The 20,781-nt window shown below is 44.7% G+C and overlaps 1 protein-coding gene across 1 annotated transcript in view; it reads left to right on the top strand.

Moving 5' to 3' along the window:
- Positions 1-20,781, top strand: part of USP37 (ubiquitin specific peptidase 37) — a 270,227-nt gene that overhangs the window by 93,458 nt on the left and 155,988 nt on the right. The window contains exon 8 of the mRNA XM_038740830.1: positions 15,751-15,835. Within this exon, the coding sequence (XP_038596758.1) occupies positions 15,751-15,835 (85 nt within the window). The remainder of the gene's footprint in view (positions 1-15,750; positions 15,836-20,781) is intronic.

The raw sequence follows: 20,781 nt of genomic DNA on the forward strand, positions 1-20,781 counted from the left end.
AATCAATCGTATTTATTGAGCACTTACTGTATGCAGAGCACTGTACTAAGCGCTTGGGAAGTACAAGTTGGCAACCTATAGAGACAGTCCCTACCCAACAGTGGGCTCACAGTCTGGCTGTACCCTCACTGTACCTCGCTCTCGCCTGTCCCGCCATCGATCCCCGGCCCACGTCATCCCCCGGGCCTGGAATGCCCCCAATCCCTCTGCCCATCCGCCAAGCTCGCTCTCTTCCTCCCTTCAAGGCCCTGCTGAGAGCTCACCTCCTCCAGGAGGCCTTCCCAGACTGAGCCCCTTCTTTCCTGTCCCCCTCGTCCCCATCTCCATCCCCCCATCTTACCTCCTTCCCTTCCCCACAGCACCTGTATATATGGATATATGGTTGTACATATTTATTACTCTATTTATTTATTTATTTATTTATTTATTTTACTTGTACATTTCTAGCCTACTTATTTTATTTTGTTGGTATGTTTGGTTCTGTTCTCTGTCTCCCCCTTTTAGACTGTGAGCCCACTGTTGGGCAGGGACTGTCTCTATGTGTTGCCAATTTGTACTTCCCAAGCGCTTAGTACAGTGCTCTGCACATAGTAAGCGCTCAATAAATACGATTGATTGATTGATTGATTGGCAGAAAAGAGCCCGGGCTTTGGAGTCAGAGGTCATGGGTTCAAATGCCGGCTCCGCCACCTGTCAGCTGGGTGACTTGGGGCGAGTCACTTCACTTCTCTGGGCCTCAGTTCCCTCATCTGTGAAATAGGGATTAAACCTGTGAGCACCCCGTGGGCCAACCTGATCACCTTGTAACCTCCCCAGCGCTTAGAACAGTGCTTTGCACATAGTAAGCGCTTAATAAACACCATCATTATTATTATAATAAGCGGCGGAGCTGAGATTAGAACCCACGACCTCCGGCTCCCAAGCCCGGGCTCTAGCCGCTAAACCACACTGCTCCTCTTTGAAGGCACACCTCTTCCAAGAAATCTGAAACGAAGGCCCCCTTTCCTCTTCTCCCACTTCCTTCTGCGTCTCCCTGATTTGCCCTCCAGCCCCTCAGCACTTAGTGGAAAAGAGCCTGGGTTTTGGAGTCAGAGGTCATGGGTTCAAATCCCGGCTCTGCCACCTGTCAGCTGGGTGACTTGGGGCGAGTCACTTCACTTCTCTGGGCCTCAGTTCCCTCATCTGGAAAATAGGGATGAAGACTGTGAGCCCCCCGTGGGCCAACCTGATCATCTTGTAACCTCCCCAGCGCTTAGAACAGTGCTTTGCACATAGTAAGCCCTTAACAAATGCCACCATTATTATTATAATAAGTGGCGGAGCTGAGATTAGAACCCAGGACCTCCGGGCTCTAGCCACTAAGCCACACTGCTCCTCTTTGAAGGCGCATCTCTTCCAAGAAGTCTTCTGAAACGAAGGCCCCCTTTCCTCTTCTCCCACTCCCTTCTGCGTCTCCCTGACTTGCCCCCTTCGCTCTCCCCCCCCACCCCCCAGCCCCTCAGCACTTCAATCAATCAATCAATCGTATTTATTGAGCGCTTACTGTGTGCAGAGCACTGTACTAAGTGCTTGGGAAGTACAAGTTGGCAACATATAGAGACAGTCCCTACCCAACAGTGGGCTCACAGTCTAGTGGAAAAGAGCCCGGGCTTTGGAGTCAGAGGTCCTGGGTTCAAGTCCCGGCTCTGCCACCTGTCAGCTGGGTGACTTGAGGCGAGTCACTTCACTTCTCTGGGCCTCAGTTCCCTCATCTGGAAAATAGGGATGAAGACTGTGAGCCTCCCGTGGGCCAAACTGATCATCTTGTAACCTCCCCAGTGCTTAGAACAGTGCTTTGCACATAGTAAGCGCTTAATAAACGCCATCATTGTTATTATAATAAGCAGCGGAGCTGAGATTAGAACCCACAACCTCCGGCTCCCAAGCCCGGGCTCTAGCCACTAAGCCACACTGCTCCTCTTTGAAGGCACACCTCTTCCAAGAAATCTGAAACGAAGGCCCCCTTTCCTCTTCTCCCACTTCCTTCTGCGTCTCCCTGATTTGCCCTCCAGCCCCTCAGCACTTAGTGGAAAAGAGCCTGGGTTTTGGAGTCAGAGGTCATGGGTTCAAATCCCGACTCCGGCAATTGTCAGCTGTGTGACTTTGGGCAAGTCACTTCACTTCTCTGGGCCTCAGTTCCCTCATCTGGAAAATAGGGATGAAGACTGTGAGCCCCCCGTGGGCCAACCTGATCATCTTGTAACCTCCCCAGCGCTTAGAACAGTGCTTTGCACATAGTAAGCCCTTAACAAATGCCACCATTATTATTATAATAAGTGGTGGAGCTGAGATTAGAACCCACGACCTCTGGGCTCTAGCCACTAAGCCACACTGCTCCTCTTGAAAGCACACCTCTTCCAAGAAATCTTCTGAAACGAAGGCCCCCTTTCCTCTTCTCCTGCTCCCTTCTGCGTCTCCCTGACTTGCCCCCTTCGCTCTCCCCCCCCACCCCCCAGCCCCTCAGCACTTCAATCAATCAATCAGTCGTATTTATTGAGCGCTTACTGTGTGCAGAGCACTGTACTAAACGCTTGGGAAGTACAAGTTGGCAACATATAGAGACAGTCCCTACCCAACAGTGGGCTCACAGTCTAGTGGAAAAGAGCCCGGGCTTTGGAGTCAGAGGTCATGGGTTCAAATCCCGGCTCTGCCACCTGTCAGCTGGGTGACTTGGGGCGAGTCACTTCACTTCTCTCGGCCTCAGTTCCCTCATCTGTAAAGTAGGGATTAAAACTGAGCCCGCCATGGGCCAACCTGATCACTTTGTAACCTCCCCAGTGCTTATAACAGTGCTTTGCACATAGTAAGCGCTTAACAAATGCCACCATTATTATTATAACAAGTGGCGGAGCTGAGATTAGAACCCATGACCTCCGTGCTCTAGCCACTAAGCCACACTGCTCCTCTTTGAAGGCACACCTCTTTCACGAAATCTTCTGAAACGAAGGCCCCCTTTCCTCTTCTCCCACTCCCTTCTGCGTCTCCCTGACTTGCCCCCTTCACTTCCCCCCCCAGCCCCTCAGCACTTCAATCAATCAATCAATCAATTGTATTTATTGAGCGCTTACTGTGTGCAGAGCACTGTACTAAGCGCTTGGGAAGTATCAGTTGGCAACATATAGAGACAGTCCCTACCCAACAGTGGGCTCACAATCTAGTGGAAAAGAGCCCGGGCTTTGGAGTCAGAGGTCATGGGTTCAAATCCCGGCTCTGCCACCTGTCAGCTGGGTGACTTGGGGCGAGTCACTTCACTTCTCTCGGCCTCAGTTCCCTCATCTGTAAAGTAGGGATTAAAACTGAGCCCGCCATGGGCCAACCTGATCACCTTGTAACCTCCCCAGCGCTTATAACAGTGCTTTGCACATAGTAAGCGCTTAACAAATGCCACCGTTATTATTATAACAAGTGGCGGAGCTGAGATTAGAACCCACGACCTCCGTGCTCTAGCCACTAAGCCACACTGCTCCTCTTTGAAGGCACACCTCTTCCAAGAAATCTTCTGAAACGAAGGCCCCCTTTCCTCTTCTCTCAATCCCTTCTGCGTCTCCCTGACTTGCCCCCTTCGCTCTCCCCCCCAGCCCCTCAGCACTTCAATCAATCAATCAATCAATCGTATTTATTGAGCGCTTACTGTGTGCAGAGCACTGTACTAAGCGCTTGGGTAGTACAAGTTGGCACCATATAGAGACGGTCCCTACCCAACAGTGGGCTCACAGTCTAGCGGAAAAGAGCCCGGGCTTTGGAGTCAGAGGTCATGGGTTCAAATCCCGGCTCCGCCACCTGTCAGCTGGGTGACTTGGGGCGAGTCACTTCACTTCTCTGGGCCTCAGTTCCCTCATCTGTGAAATAGGGATTAAACCTGTGAGCCCCCCGGGGGACAACCTGATCACCTTGTAACCTCCCCAGCGCTTAGAACAGTGCTTTGCACATAGTAAGCTGTCTCTATATGTTGCCAACTTGTACTTCCCAAGCGGTTAGTACAGTGCTTTGCACACAGTAAGCGCTCAATAAATACGATTGATTGATAGTACAGTGCTCTGCACACAGTAAGCGCTCAATAAATCCGATTGATTGATTAACAAATGCCATTATTATTATTATGTATTTTTATTGATGTCTACACCGCCCCCAAAGACTGTAAGCTTGGCAGGGAACTTGTCCGTTTTATTGTTCATGCAATCATATTTATTGAGCGCTTACTGTGTGCAGAGCAGTGTACTAAGCGCTTGGGAAGTCCAAGTTGGTAACATATAGAGACAGTCGCTACTCAACAGCGGGCTCACAGTGTAGAAGTGGGAGACGGACAACAAAACAACACATATTAACAAAATATAGTAAATATGTACAAGTGAAATAGAGTAATGAATCTGTACAAACATATATACAGGGGCTGTGGGGAGGGGAAGGACTTGCCACTAAAGGCACGCTGCTAGCGATCGACAGGGGTGGGATTCATTCAATCGTATTTATTGAGCGCTTACTGTGTGCAGAGCACTGTACTAAGCGCTTGGGAAGTCCAAGTTGGTACCGTATAGAGACGGTCGCTACCCAACAGCGGGCTCACGGTCTAGAAGTGGGAGACGGACAACAAAACAACACATATTAACAAAATATAGTAAATATGTACAAGTAAAATAGAGTAATGAATCTGTACAAACATATATACAGGGGCTGTGGGGAGGGGCCACTAAAGCCACGCTGCGAGCGATCGACAGGGGTGGGATTCATTCAATCGTATTTATTGAGCGCTTACTGTGTGCAGAGCACTGTACTAAGCGCTTGGGAAGTCCAAGTTGGTACCGTATAGAGACGGTCGCTACCCAATAACGGGCTCACAGTCTAGAAGGGGGAGACGGACAACAAAGCAACACATTAACAAAATATAGTAAATATGTCCAAGTGAAATAGAGTAATAAATCTGTACAAACATATATACAGGGGCTGTGGGGAGGGGAAGGACCTGCCACTAAAGCCACGCTGCTAGCGATCGACAGGGGTGGGATTCATTCAATCGTACTTATTGAGCGCTTACTCTGTTCAGAGCACTGTACTAAGCGCTTGGGAAGTCCAAGTTGGTAACAGATAGAGACGGTCGCTACCCAATAGCGGGCTCACAGTCTAGAAGTGGGAGACGGACAACAAAACAACACATATTAACAAAATATAGTAAATATGTACAAGTAAAATAGAGTAATGAATCTGTACAAACATATATACAGGGGCTGCGGGGAGGGGCCACTAAAGCCACGCCGCGAGCGATCGACAGGGGTGGGATTCATTCAATCGTACTTATTGAGCGCTTACTGTGTGCAGAGCACTGTACTAAGCGCTTGGGAAGTCCAAGTTTGTAACATATAGAGAAAGTCGCTACCGTACAGCGGGCTCACAGTCTAGAAGTGGGAGACGGACAACAAAACAACACATATTAACAAAATATAGTAAATATGTACAAGTAAAATAGAGTAATGAATCTGTACAAACATATATACAGGGGCTGTGGGGAGGGGCCACTAAAGCCACGCCGCGAGCGATCGACAGGGGTGGGATTCATTCAATCGTATTTATTGAGCGCTTACTGTGTGCAGAGCACTGTACTAAGCGCTTGGGAAGTACAAGTTGGTAACATATAGAGACAGTCGCTACCCAACAGCGGGCTCACAGTCTAGAAGGGGGAGACGGACAACAAAACAACACATATTAACAAAATATAGTAAATATGTACAAGTAAAATAGAGTAATGAATCTGTACAAACATATATACAGGGGCTGCGGGGAGGGGCCACTAAAGCCACGCCGCGAGCGATCGACGGGTGGGATTCATTCAATCGTATTTATTGAGCGCTTACTGTGTGCAGAGCACTGTACTAAGCGCTTGGGAAGTCCAAGTTGGTAACAGATAGAGATGGTATTGTCCTCTCTGAAGAAGCAGCGTAGCTCCGTGGAAAGAGCCCGGGCTTTGGAGTGGGGAGAGAGCTTGATTGGGAGCGTGAAAGCCTGATTTAATTTTCAGGACGCCGTGCTATGTAAGCCCATCAGTCAAGTCTAGCCTGTATGAATCAATCAATCAACCAATCGTATTTATTGAGCGCTTACTGTGTGCAGAGCACCGTACTAAGCGCTTATGAACTTATAAGCGTGGCTCAGTGGAAAGAACATGGCTTGGGTGTCAGAGGTCGTGGGTTCAAATCCCGGCTCGGCCACATTCATTCGCAGCCTTTTAGACTGTGAGCCCACTGTTGGGTAGGGACTGTCTCCATATGTTGCCAATTTGTCCTTTCCAAGGGCTTAGTCCAGTGCTCTGCACATAGTAAGCGCTCAATAAATACGATTGATGATGATGATGATTCATTCATTCATTCAGTCGTATTTATTGAGCGCTTACTGTGTGCAGAGCACCGGACCAAGCCCTTGGAAAGGACAAATGGGCAACGTCTAGAGAGGTCCCTACCCCATAACGGGATCACAGTCTGCTGTGTGACCTTGGGCAAGTCACTTCACTCCTTTGAGCCTCGGTTACCTCATCTGTAAAATGGGGATGAAGACTGTGAGCCCCCCGTGGGGAACCTGATCACCTTGTATCATCATCAGTCGTATTTATTGAGCGCTTACTGTGTGCAGAGCACTGTACTAAGCGCTTGGGAAGTACAAGTTGGCAACATCTAGAGACAGTTGTATAGTATAGTTGTATAGTTGTAACCTCCCCAGCGCTTAGAACGGTGCTTTGCACATAGTAAGCACTTAATAAATGCTGTCATCATTATTATTATTATTATATATAGTAAGTGCTTAATAAATGCCATCATTATTATTATTATTATCATATATAGTAAGTGCTTAATAAGTGCCATCATTATTATTATTATTATTATTATTATTATTATTATTATTATTATTATATATAGTAAGTGCTTAATGCATGTCATTTAAAAAAGTGCTTAGTACAGTGCTCTGCACACTGTAAGCGCTCAATAAACACAATTGAAGGAATTTTAGCAAGTTGGCAGGCAGGCTAAACGTAGTCATTTAACCAGAAGCTTCTAAACCTCTGAGCCCTGAAAAAACAAGACTCACATCAAAGCAGCGTGGCTCAGTGGAAAGAGCCCGGGCTTTGGAGTCAGAAGTCACGGGTTCAAATCCCGGCTCCACCACGAGTCTGCTGTGTGACTTTGGGCAAGTCACTTCACTTCTCTGGGCCTCAGTTCCCTCATCTGTAAAATGGGGATGAAGACTATGAGCCCCCTTGGAGAATCTGATCACCTTATAACCTCCCCATCGCTTAGAACGGTGCTTTGCACATAGTAAGTGCTTAATAAATGCTGCCATTACTATTATTATTATTATTATTATATATAGTAAGTGCTTAATAAATGCCATCATCATTATTATTATTATCATATATAGTAAGTGCTTAATAAATGCCATTATTATTATTATTATTATTATTATTATTATATATAGTAAGTGCTTAATGCATGTCATTTAAAAAAGTGCTTAGTACAGTGCTCTGCACACTGTAAGCGATCAATAAACACGATTGAAGGAATTTTAGCAAGTTGGCAGGCAGGCTAAATGTAGTCATTTAACCAGGGGCTTCTAAACCTCTGAGCCCTGAGAAGCAAGACTCACATCAAAGCAGCGTGGCTCAGTGGAAAGAGCCCGGGCTTTGGAGTCAGAAGTCACGGGTTCAAATCCCGGCTCCGCTACGAGTCTGCTGTGTGACTTTGGGCAAGTCACTTCACTTCTCGGAGCCTCAGTGACCTCATCTGTAAAATGGGGGTGAAGACTGTGAGCCCCCCGTGGGGAATCTGATCACATTGTAACCTCCGCATCGCTTAGAATGGTGCTTTGCACATAGGAAGCACTTAATAAATGCTGTCATCATTATTATTATTATTATTATTATTATTATATATAGTAAGTGCTTAATAAATGCCATCATCATTATTATTATTATCATTATATATAGTAAGTGCTTAATAAATGCCATCATCATTATTATTATATATAGTAAGTGCTTAATGCATGTCATTTAAAAAAGTGCTTAGTACAGTGCTCTGCACACTGTAAGCGCTCAATAAACACAATTGAAGGAATTTTGGCAAGTTGGCAGGCAGGCTAAACGTAGTCATTTAACCAGAAGCTTCTAAACCTCTGAGCCCTGAAAAAACAAGACTCATATCAAAGCAGCGTGGCTCAGTGGAAAGAGCCCGGGCTTTGGAGTCAGAGGTCACGGGTTCAAATCCCGGCTCCGCCACTAGTCTGCTGTGGGACTTTGGGGAAGTCACTTCACTTCTCTGAGCCTCAGTGACCTCATCTGTAAAATGCGGGTGAAGACTGTGAGCCCCCCGTGGGGAACCTGATCACCTTATAACCTCCCCATCGCTTAGAACGGTGCTTTGCACGTAGTAAGCGCTTAATAAATGCTGTCATCATCATTATAATTATTATTATTATTATATGTAATAAGTGCTTAATGAATGTCATTAAAAAAGTGCTTAGTACAGTGCTCTGCACACTGTAAGCGGTCAATAAATATGACTGATTGATTGAAGGAATTTTAGCAAGTCGGCAGGCAGGCTAAACGTAGTCATTTAATCGGGAGCTTCTAAACCTCTGAGCCCTGAGAAAACAAGACTCATACCAAAGCAGCATGGCTCAGTGGAAAGAGCCCGGGCTTTGGAGTCAGAGGTCATGGGTTCAAATCCCAGGTCCGCAAATTGCCAGCTGTGTGACTTTGGGCAAGTCACTTCACTTCTCTGGGCCTCAGTTCCCTCATCTGGAAAATGGGGAGGAAGACTGTGAGCCCCCCGTGGGACAACCTGATTATTTTGTAACCTCCCCATCGCTTAGAATAGTGCTTTGCACATAGTAAGCGCTTAATAAATGCCATTCTTATTATTATTATTATTACTCTCTGGGCCTCAGTTCCCTCATCTAGAAAATGGGGAGGAAGACTGTGAGCCCCCCGTGGGACAACCTGATTATTTTGTAACCTCCCCATCGCTTAGAATAGTGCTTTGCACATAGTAAGCGCTTAATAAATGCCATTATTATTATTATTATTACTCTCTGGGCCTCTGTTCCCTCATCTAGAAAATGGGGAGGAAGACTGTGAGCCCCCCGTGGGACAACCTGATTATTTTGTAACCTCCCCATCGCTTAGAATAGTGCTTTGCACATAGTAAGCGCTTAATAAATTCCGTTATTATTATTATTATTATTATTATTACTCTCTGGGCCTCAGTTCCCTCAGCTAGAAAATGGGGAGGAAGACTGTGAGCCCCCCGTGGGACAACCTGATTCTTTTGTAACCTCCCCATCGCTTAGAATAGTGCTTTGCACATAGTAAGCGCTTAATAAATGCCATTATTATTATTATTATTATTATTATTATTATTATCATTATTACTCTCTGGGCCTCAGTTCCCTCATCTAGAAAATGGGGAGGAAGACTGTGAGCCCCCCGTGGGACAACCTGATTATCTTGTAACCTCCGCAGCGCTTAGAATAGTGCTTTGCACATAGTAAGCGCTTAATAAATGCCATTAAAAAAAGTGCTTAGTACAGTGCTGTGCACACTGCAAGCGGGCAATAAATATGATTGACTGAAAGAAGGAATTTCAGCAAGTCGGCAGGCAGGGTAAACGTGATCATTTAACCGGGAGCTTCTAAACCTTAGAGCCCTGAGAAAACAACTCATATCAAAGCGGTGTGGCTCAGTGGAAAGAGCCCGGGCTCTGGAGTCGGAGGTCATGGGTTCAAATTCTGGCTCCGCCAATTGCCAGCTGTGTGACTTCGGGCAAGTCACTTCACTTCCCTGGGCCTCAGTTCCCTCATCTGGAAAACGGGGAGGAAGACTGTGAGCCCCCCGTGGGCCAACCTGATTATTTTGTAACCTCCCCGTCGCTTAGAATAGTGCTTTGCACATAGTAAGCGCTTAATAAATGCCATTATTATTATTATTATTATTATTACTTCACTTCTCTGGGCCTCAGTTCCCTCATCTGGAAAATGGGGCGGAAGACTGTGAGCCCCCCGTGGGCCAACCTGATTATTTTGTAACATCCCCATCGCTTAGAATAGTGCTTTGCACATAGTAAGCGCTTAATAAATGTCATTATTATTATTATTATTATTATTTTTATTATTATTATTATTATTATTACTTCACTTCTCTGGGCCTCAGTTCCCTCATCTGGAAAATGGGGAGGAAGAGTGTGAGCCCCCCGTGGGCCAACCTGATTATTTTGTAACCTCCCCATCACTTAGAGTAGTGCTTTGCATGTAGTAAGCGCTTAATAAATGCCATTATTATTATTATTATTATTATTATTATTATTATTATTACTTCACTTCTCTGGGCCTCAGTTCCCTTATCTGGAAAACGGGGAGGAAGAGTGTGAGCCCCCCGTGGGCCAACCTGATTATTTTGTAACCTCCCCATCGCTTAGAATAGTGCTTTGCACATAGTAAGCGCTTAATAAATGCCATTATTATTATTATTATTATTATTATTATTACTTCACTTCTCTGGGCCTCAGTTCCCTCATCTGGAAAATGGGGAGGAAGAGTGTGAGCGCCCTGTGGGCCAACCTGATTATTTTGTAACCTCCCCATCACTTAGAGTAGTGCTTTGCACGTAGTAAGTGCTTAAGAAATGCCATTATTATTATTATTATTATTATTATTATTATTATTATTATTCTCTGGGCCTCAGTTCCCTCATCTAGAAAATGGGGAGGAAGACTGTGAGCCCCCCGTGGGACAACCTGATTATCTTGTAACCTCCCCAGCGTTTAGAACAGTGCTTTGCACATAGTAAGCGCTTAATAAATGCTCTCACTAGTATTATTATGATGATGATGGCGTTTTTATTATCGTTAAAGCCATCAGAGCTGTGAAGCAACTTAGGCAGAAAGTGGAGCCAAAAAGACTCAGGAAAACTGATGATGGGGATGGTATTTGTTAAGCGCTTACGATGTGCCCAGCACTGTTCTAAGCTCTGGGGGGAGATACAAGGTGATCAGGTTGTCCCACGGGGGTCTTCATCCCCATTTTACAGATGAGGGAACTGAGGCCCAGAGGAGTGAAGCGTCTCGCCCACGATCGCGCAGCAGAGAAGTGCAGTGGCAGTAGAAATTTCCACCAGTAGAGTTGAAGTCTTCTAAATAATTTGGGGACGAATTATTCCTTCTTTGGCCCCTTTTTTTAGGGCTTTTGCCATTCATTCAGTCCTATTTATTGAGCGCTTACTGTGTGCAGAGCACTGTACTAAGCGCTTGGGAAGTCCAAGTTGGCAACATATAGAGACGGTCCCGACCCAACAACGGGCTCACAGTCTAGAAGTCTGAGAAGGAGCGTGGCTCAGTGGAAAGAGCCCGGGCTTTAGGAGTCAGGGGTCGTGGGTTCGAATCCCGGCCCCCGCCACTTGTCAGCTGTGGGACTTTGGGCAAGTCACTTCACTTCTCCGGGCCCCAGTTCCCTCATCTGTAAAATGGGGATGAAGACTGTGAGCCCCCCAACCTGATCATCTTGTAACCTCCCCAGCGCTTAGAACAGTGCTTTGCACATAGTGAGCGCTTAATAAATGCCATCATTATTATTCATTATCATAGAAGGGGGAGACAGACAACAAAACAAAACATATTAACAGAATAAAATAAGTAGAAGAGTAAATATGTACAAGTAAAATAAATAGAGTAATAAATCCATTGCAGTCCTGCCGTGGGCTAGTGGTTAGAGCCCAGGCCTGGGAACCAGAAGGAGCTGGGTTCTAATCCCGGCTCCGCCACTTGTCGCCTGTGTGACCTTGGCTAAGTCACTTCACTTCTTTGGGCCTCGGTTTCTTCATCTGTCCAATGGGGGTTAGGACTGTGAGCCCCACGTGGGACAGGGACTGTATCAAACCCATTACCTTGTATTTCCCCCAGCACTTAGAACAGGGCTTTGCCCATAGTATCATCAATCGTATTTATTGAGCGCTTACTATGTGCAGAGCACTGTACTAAGCAAGCGCTTACACTTAGAGAAGCAGCTTGGCTCAATGGAAAGAGCCCGGGCTTTGGAGTCCGAGGTCCTGGGTTCAAATCCCGGCTCCGCCAATTGTCAGCTGTGGGACTCTGAGCAAGTCACTTCAATTCTCTGGGCCTCAGTTCCCTCATCTGTAAAATGGGAATTAAGACTGTGAGCCCCACGTGGGACAACCCGATTACGTTGTATCTACCCCAGTGCTTAGAACAGTGCTCGGCACATAGTAAGCGCTTAACAAATACCATCATCATCATTATTATTATTACACTTAGTACTATCAATCAGTCATATTTATTGAGCGCTTACTGTGTGCAGAGCACTGTATTAAGCGCTTGGGAAGTACAAGTTGGCAACATATAGACACGGTCCCTACCCAGCAGTGGGCTCACAGTCTAGAAGGGGGAGACAGAGAAAAAAACAAAACATATTAACAGAATAAAATAAATAGAATAGATATGTACAAGTAAAATAGAGTAATTTAATTTAAGTAATTAATTTAATTTAATTTAATTAATTTAACTAAGTTATTTAACCGTAATACCACTGTTATTATTATTATTATTCATCGCTGCGGAGCAGCTTGGGCAACACGGAAAGCAGAGTCAGAATGCCTCTGGAAAACTGCATTTGTGGGAGGAAATTCCACAGTTAGAAGTGTAGTTTTTTGAATAATTTATGGACTAATTATCCCTCTAATTTGGACCTGTTTTCTGGGGATTCTGCCGTTGTCGGCACATAGTAAGCACCTAAGAAATACCCTCATTATTATTACTGTTATTACTATTACACTTATTACTACTATTATTATCATTATTATTCATCGCCGCGGAGCAACTTGGTTGACACGGAAAGCAGAGTCAGAATGCCTCTGGAAAACTGCATTTGTGGGAGGAAGTTCCACAGGTAGAATTGAAGCTTTTTGAGTAATTTACGGACTAATTATCCCTCTTTTGGACCTTTTTTCTAGGGCTTCTGCCGTTGTCGGCACATAGTAAGCGCCTAACAAATACCATTATTATTATTATTATTATTATTATTTTTATTATTATTACACTTAGTACTACTGTTATTATCATTATTATTCGTAGCCGCAGAGCAACTTGGGCAACACGGAAAGCAGAGTCAGAATGCCTCTGGAAAACTGTATTTGTGGGAGGAAATTCCACAGGTAGAATTGAAGTTTTTTGAGTAATTTAGGGACTAATTATCCCCCTTTTGGACCTTTTTTCTAGGGCTTCTGCCGTTGTCGGCACATAGTAAGCGCCTAACAAATACCACCATCATTATTATTATTATGATTATTACACTTAGTACTACTGTTATTATCATTATTATTCATAGCCGCGGAGCAACTTGGGCAACACAGAAAGCAAAGTCATAATGCCTCTGGAAAACTGCATTTGTGGGAGGAAATTCCGCAGGTAGAATTGAAGTTTTTTGAGTAATTTAGGGACTAATTATCCCTCTTGGACCTTTTTTCTAGGGCTTCTGCCGTTGTCGGCACATAGTAAGCACCGAACAAATGCCATCATTATTATTATTATTATTATCACACTTAGTACTGCTGTTATTATCATTACTATTCATAGCCGCGGAGCAACTTGGGTAACATGGAAAGCAGAGTCAGAATGCCTCTGGAAAACTGCATTTGTGGGAGGAAATTCCACAGGTAGAATTGAAGATTTTTGAGTAATTTAGGGACTAATTATCCCTCTTTTGGATCGTTTTTCTAGGGCTTCTGCCATTGTCGGCACATAGTAAGCGCCTTACAAATACCAATTTTTGAGTAATTTAGGGACTAATTATCCCTCTTTTGGACCTTTTTTCTAGGGCTTCTGCCATTGTCGGCACATAGTAAGCACCTAACAAATACCATCATTATTATTATTATTATTATTACTACACTTAGTACTACTGTTATTATCATTATTATTCGTAGCCGCGGAGCAACTTGGGCAACACGGAAAGCAGAGTCAGAATGCCTCTGGAAAACTGTATTTGTGGGAGGAAATTCCACAGGTAGAATTGTAGTTTTTTGAGTAATTTAGGGACTAATTATCCCCCTTTTGGACCTTTTTTCTAGGGCTTCTGCCGTTGTCAGCACATAGTAAGCGCCTAACAAATACCACCATCATTATTATTATTATGATTATTACACTTAGCACTACTGTTATTATCATTATTATTCATAGCTGCGGTGCAACCTGGGCAACACGGAAAGCAGAGTCAGAATGCCTCTGGAAAACTGCATTTGTGGGAGGAAATTCCACAGGTAGAATTGAAGTTTTTTGAGTAATTTAGGGACTAATTATCCCTCTTTTGGACCTTTCTCCTAGGGCTTCTGCCGTTATCGGCACATAGTAAGCGCTTAACAAATACCAATTTTTGAGTTATTTAGGGACTAATTATCCCTCTTTTGGACCTTTTTTCTAGGGCTTCTGCCATTGTCGGCACATAGTAAGCGCTTAACAGATACCATCATCATTATTATTATTATTATTGTTATCACACTTAGTACTACTATTATTATCATTACTATTCATAGCCGCGGAGCAACTTGGGCAACACGGAAAGCAGAGTCAGAATGCCTCTGGAAAACTGCATTTGTGGGAGGAAATTCCACAGGTAGAATTGAAGATTTTTGAGTAATTTAGGGACTAATTATCCCTCTTTTGGACCTTTTTTCTAGGGCTTCTGGCATTGTCGGTACATAGTAAGCGCCTAACAAATACCATCATTATTATTATTGTTATTACGCTTAGTACTACTGTTATTATCATTATTATTCATCGCCGCGGAGCAACTTGGGCAACACAGAAAGCAGAGCCAGAATGCCTCTGGAAAACTGCATTTGTGGGAGGAAATTCCACAGGTAGAATTGAAGTTTTTTGAGTAATTTAGGGACTAATTATCCCTCTTTTGGACCTTTTCTCCTAGGGCTTCTGCCGTTATCGGCACATAGTAAGCGCTTAACAAATACCATCATCATTATTATTATTATTACACTTAGTACTACTGTTATCATTATTATTCATAACTGCGGAGCAACTTGGGCAACACGGAAAGCAGAGTCAGAATGCCTCTGGAAAACTGCATTTGTGGGAGGAAATTCCACAGGTAGAATTGAAGTTTTTTGAGTAATTTAAGGAGTAATTATCCCTCTTTTGGACCTTTTTTCTAGGGCTTCTGCCGTTATCGGCACATAGTAAACGCCTAACAAATACCATCATTATTATTATTATTATTACACTTAGTGGTATTGTTATTATCATTATTATTCATAGCCGCGGTGCAACTTGGGCAACATGGAAAGCAGAGTCAGAATGCCTCTGGAAAACTGCATTTGTGGGTGGAAATTCCACAGGTAGAATTGAAGTTTTTTGAGTAATTTAGGGACTAATTATCCCTCTTTTGGACCTTTTTTCTAGGACTTCTGCTGTTGTTGGCACATAGTAATCGCCTAACAAATACCATCGTTATTATTACTGTTATTATTATTATACTTATTACCTCTATTATTATCATTATTATTCATAGCCGCGGAGCAACTTGGTCGACACGGAAAGCAGAGCCTGAATGCCTCTGGAAAACTGCATTTGCGGGAGGAAATTCCACAGGTAGAACCGAAGGTTTTCGAGTAATTTAGGGCCTAATTATCCCTCTTTTGGACCTTTTTTCTAGGGCTTCTGCCGTTGCAGTCATCATCCTTTTACGGAAGCAGAGCCTTAGGAAAAGACTACTCAGCTGGAAACCCCAACGGTGACAGGTAAGCATCATGTAGGGAGCCAACGTCTGAAGAACGGAGGGTCCGTTCAGCCCAACCAATCCGCCGCTGGCATTTATCTATTTATTTATCTATCCATTTATCTATCTATTTATTTATTTATTTATTTTATTATTATTATTATTTATTTTATTATTCATTATTTTTATTATTTATTTATTTATTTGCTTACTTACTTATTCATTCATTCATTCATTTATTAATTAATTCATTTATTTATCTATCTATCTATTTAGCTATTTATTTATTTAATTATTTATTTAATTATTTATTTTATTATTTATTTATTGGTATTCCCACTGAGCCACTCACTCCAAAGAGCCTGGGCTCTTTGTTATGGCATTTATTAAGCGCTTACTATGTGCAAAGCACTGTTCTAAGCGCCGGGGAGGTTACAGGGCGATCAGGTTGTCCCACGGGGGACTCACAGTCTTCATCCCCATTTGACAGATGAGGTCACTGAGGCCCAGAGAAGGTAAGGGACTTGCCCGGAGTCACACAGCTGACAATCTCAGTGGAATCTCAGTGGAAAAAGCATAGGCTTTGGAGTCAGAGGTCATGGGTTCGAATCCCAGCTCTGCCACATGTCTATTTTGTGACCTCTGTTGACGGCACTACCATCCTTCCCGTCTCACAAGCCCGCAACCTTGGTGTCATCCTCGACTCCGCTCTCTCATTCACCCCTCACATCCAAGCCGTCACCAAAACCTGCCGGTCTCAGCTCCGCAACATTGCCAAGATCCGCCCTTTCCTCTCCATCCATACCGCTACCCTGCTCATTCAAGCTCTCATCCTATCCCGTCTGGACTACTGCACCAGCCTTCTCTCTGATCTCCCATCCTCGTGTCTCTCTCCACTTCAATCCATACTTCACGCTGCTGCCCGGATTATCTTTGTCCAGAAACGCTCTGGGCATGTTACTCCCCTCCTCAAAACTCTCCAGTGGCTACCAATCAATCTGCGCATCAGGCAGAAACTCCTCCCCCTGGGCTTCCAGGCTGGCCATCCATCCATCCATCCCCTGGCCCCCTCCTACCTCACCTCCCTTCTGTCCTTCTCCAGCCCAGCCCGCACCCTCCGCTCCTCCGCCGCTAATCTCGTCCCCGTACCTCGCTCTCGCCCGTCCCGCCATCGACCCCCGGCCCACGTCCTCCCCCGGGCCCGGAATGCCCCCAATCCCTCTGCCCCTCCACCAAGCTAGCTCTCTTCCTCCCTTCAAGGCCCTACTGAGAGCTCACCTCCTCCAGGAGGCCTTCCCACACTCAGCCCCTTCCTTCCTCTCCCCCTCCCCATCCCCCTCCTTACCTCCTTCCCTTCCCCACAGCACCTGTATATATGTATATATGTTTGTACATATTTATTACTCTATTTATTTATTTATTTATTTGTACGTATCTATTCTATTTATTTTATTTTGTTAGTATGTTTGGTTTTGTTCTCTGTCTCCCCCTTTTAGACTGTGAGCCCACTGTTGGGTAGGGACTGTCTCTATGTGTTGCCAATTTGTACTTCCCAAGCGCTTAGTACAGTGCTCTGCACATAGTAAGCGCTCAATAAATACGATTGATTGATTGATTGATTGACCTTGGGCCAGTCACTTAACTTCTCTGAGCCTCAGTTACCTCATCGGGAAAATGGGGATGAAGACTGTGAGCCCCCTGTGGGACAACTTGATCACCTTGTAACCCCCCAGCGCCTAGAACAGTGCTTTGCACATAGTAAGCGCTTAACAAATGCCGTCATTATTTATTATTGTTATTATTTAATTGGCGGAGCCGGGATTTGAACCCATATCCTCTGACTCCAAAGCCCGGGCTCTTTCATAATGGCATTCATTAAGCACTTACTATGTGCAAAGCACTGTTCTAAGCGCTGGGGAGGTTACAAGGTGATCAGGTTGTCCCATGGGGGGCTCACAGTTTTAATTCCCATTTTACGGATGAGGTTATTGAGGCCCAGAGAAGGTAAGTTGAGAAGCAGTGTGGCTCAGTGGAAGGAGCCCGGGCTTTGGAGTCAGAGGTCGTGGGTTCAAATCCTGGCTCTGCCACTTGTCAGCTGTGTGACTTTGGGCAAGTCACTTCACTTCTCTGGGCCTCAGTTCCCTCATCTGTAAAATGGGGATGAAGACTGTGAGCCCCACGTGGGACAACCTCATCACCTTGTAACCTCCCCAGCTCTTAGAACAGTGCTTTGCACATAGTAAGCGCTTAATAAATGCTATCATTATTGTTATTATTAAGTGACTTGCCCAAAGCCCCACAGCTGACAATTGGCAGAGCCAGGACTTGAACCCATGACCTCTGACTCCAAAGCCCGGGCTCTTTTCCACTGAGCCACGCTGCTTCTCCGTTAGTAGCCACTAGCCTCACCCTCGGGGGCCTTCCAGTCTACTCAGCGCTTAGAACAGTGCTTTGCACATAGTAAGCGCTTAACAAATACCATCATTATTATTATTATTATTATTATTACTGTGAGCAGAGCACTGTCCTGAGTGCCTGGGAGAGAATAGTAGAGTTGGTTAGTAGCCACAATCCTTGCCTTCAGGAAGCTTCCAGTCTACTCTGTGCAGAGCAGTATACTGAACACTTACTGTGAGCCCATTGTTAGGTAGGGACCGTCTCTATATGTTGCCAACTTGTACTTCCCAAGCGCTTAGTACAGTGCTCTGCACACAGGAAGCGCTCAATAAATAGTTTTGTTCTCTGTCTCCCCCTTTTAGACTGTGTGCCCACTGTTGGGTAGGGACCGTCTCTATATGTTGCCAACTTGTACTTCCCAAGCGCTTAGTGCAGTGCTCTGCTCACAGTAAGCGCTCAATAAATACGATTGATTGATTGATTACAGTGCTCTGCACACAGTAAGCGCTCAATAAATACGATTGATTGATTGATTACAGTGCTCTGCACACAGTAAGTGCTCAATAAATTCGATTGAGTGAATGAAGTTGTTTAGTAGCCACAATCCCCGCCTTCAAGGAGTTTAGAGTCTACTGTCCACAAAGCACTGTACTGAGCGTTTGGCAGAGCATAGTAATAATCATCATCAATCGTATTTATTGAGCGCTTACTATGTGCAGAGCACTGTACTAAGCGCTTGGGAAGTACAAATTGGCAACATAAAGAGACAGTCCCTACCCAACAGTGGGCTCACAGTCTAAAAGATAAAATACTATAATAATAATAGTATTTATTAAGCGCTTACTATGTGCAAAGCACTGTTCTAAGCGCTGGGCAGGTTACAAGGTGATCAGGTGGTCCCACGGGGGGCTCACAGTCTTCATCCCCATTTTCCAGATGAGGTCACTGAGGCCCAGAGAAGTGAAGTGACTGGCCCAAAGTCACCCAGCTGACATTTGGCGGAGCGGGATTTGAACCCATGACCTCCGACTCCAAAGCCCGGGCTCTTTCCACTGGGCCACGCTGCTTCTCAGCGTGGAGTAGACGAATTGTAGAGTTGGGTAGTAGCCACAGTCCCCGCCTGCAAGAAGCTTAGGGTCTACTTGTGCGCAGATGATGATGATGGTGTTTGTTCATTCAGTAAGTATTTATTGAGCGCTTACTGTGTGCAGAGCACTGTACTGAGCGCTTGGGAAGTACAAATCGGCAACATATAGAGACGGTCCCTACCCAACCACGGTCTCACCGTCACCGTTTAAGCGCTTACTGCGTGCCGAGCACCGTTCTAAGCGCCGGCGGGGTGGGGGGGATACAAGGTAATCGGGTTGTCCCACGTGGGGCCCGTGCTTTTAATCCCCATTTTACAGAGGAGGGAACTGAGACCCAGAGAAATGAAGAGACTTGTCCAAGGTCACCCAGCTGACAAGTGGCGGAGCCGGGATTAGAACCCACGACCTCTGACTCCCAAGCCCGGGCTCTTTCCTTTGATGTGTTTCAGAGCACTGTATTGAGTGCTCAGGACAGGCTGTGAGCCCGCTGTTGGGTAGGGACTGTCTCTATGTGTAGCCAACTTGTACTTCCCAAGCGCTTAGTACAGTGCTCTGCACACAGTAAGCGCTCAATAAATACGATTGATTGATTGATTGAGCGCTTACTGTGTGCAGAGCACTGTACTAAGCACTGGGGAAGTCCAAGTTGGTAACATCTAGAGGCGGTCCCTACCCAACAGTGGGCTCACAGGCTAGAAGGGGGGCTCAGTCTAGAAGTCTTAATCCCCATTTGACAGATGAGGTAACCGAGGCCCAGAGAAGTGAAGTGACTTGCCCAAAGTCACCCAGCTAAGTGGCGGAGCCGGGATTTGAACCCGGGACCTCTGACTCCAAAGCCCAGGCTCCTTGCCACTGAGCCACGCTGCTTCCACAACCATAACGGCGGTGAGGGAAGAGCCGTCAACAAGGTTAGGGATTAGGGCAGGAATCAATCAATCAATCAATCAATCAATCGTATTTATTGAGCGCTTACTATGTGCAGAGCACTGTACTAAGCGCTTGGGAAGTACAAATTGGCAACACATAGAGACAGTCCCCTACCCAACAGTGGGCTCACAGTCTAAAAGGGGGAGACAGAGAACAGAACCAAACATACCAACAAAATAAAATAAATAGGAAGATAGGCCTTCCTGGAGAAACTATATCCGAAAAGTCGCTGTGAATCGGAAACAACTATAAAATAATGAAATAAATGATTTGTTTACAATAAAATAATGAAATAAATGATTTACTTAAAATAAAATAATGAAATAAATGATGTACTTAAAATAAAATAATGAAATAAATGATTCATTTAAAAGAAAATAATGAAATGATTCATTTAAAAGAAAATAGTGAAGTGATTCGTTTAAAATAAAATAATGAAATACATGATTTATTCAAAATAAAATAATGAAATAAGTGATATATTTAAAATAAAATAATGAAATAAATGGTTTATTTAAAATGAAACAAATGATATATTTAAAATAAAAAATGAAAT

The sequence above is a fragment of the Tachyglossus aculeatus genome, chromosome 1 (genome assembly GCF_015852505.1).
Source record: "Tachyglossus aculeatus isolate mTacAcu1 chromosome 1, mTacAcu1.pri, whole genome shotgun sequence".
NCBI lineage: Eukaryota > Metazoa > Chordata > Mammalia > Monotremata > Tachyglossidae > Tachyglossus > Tachyglossus aculeatus.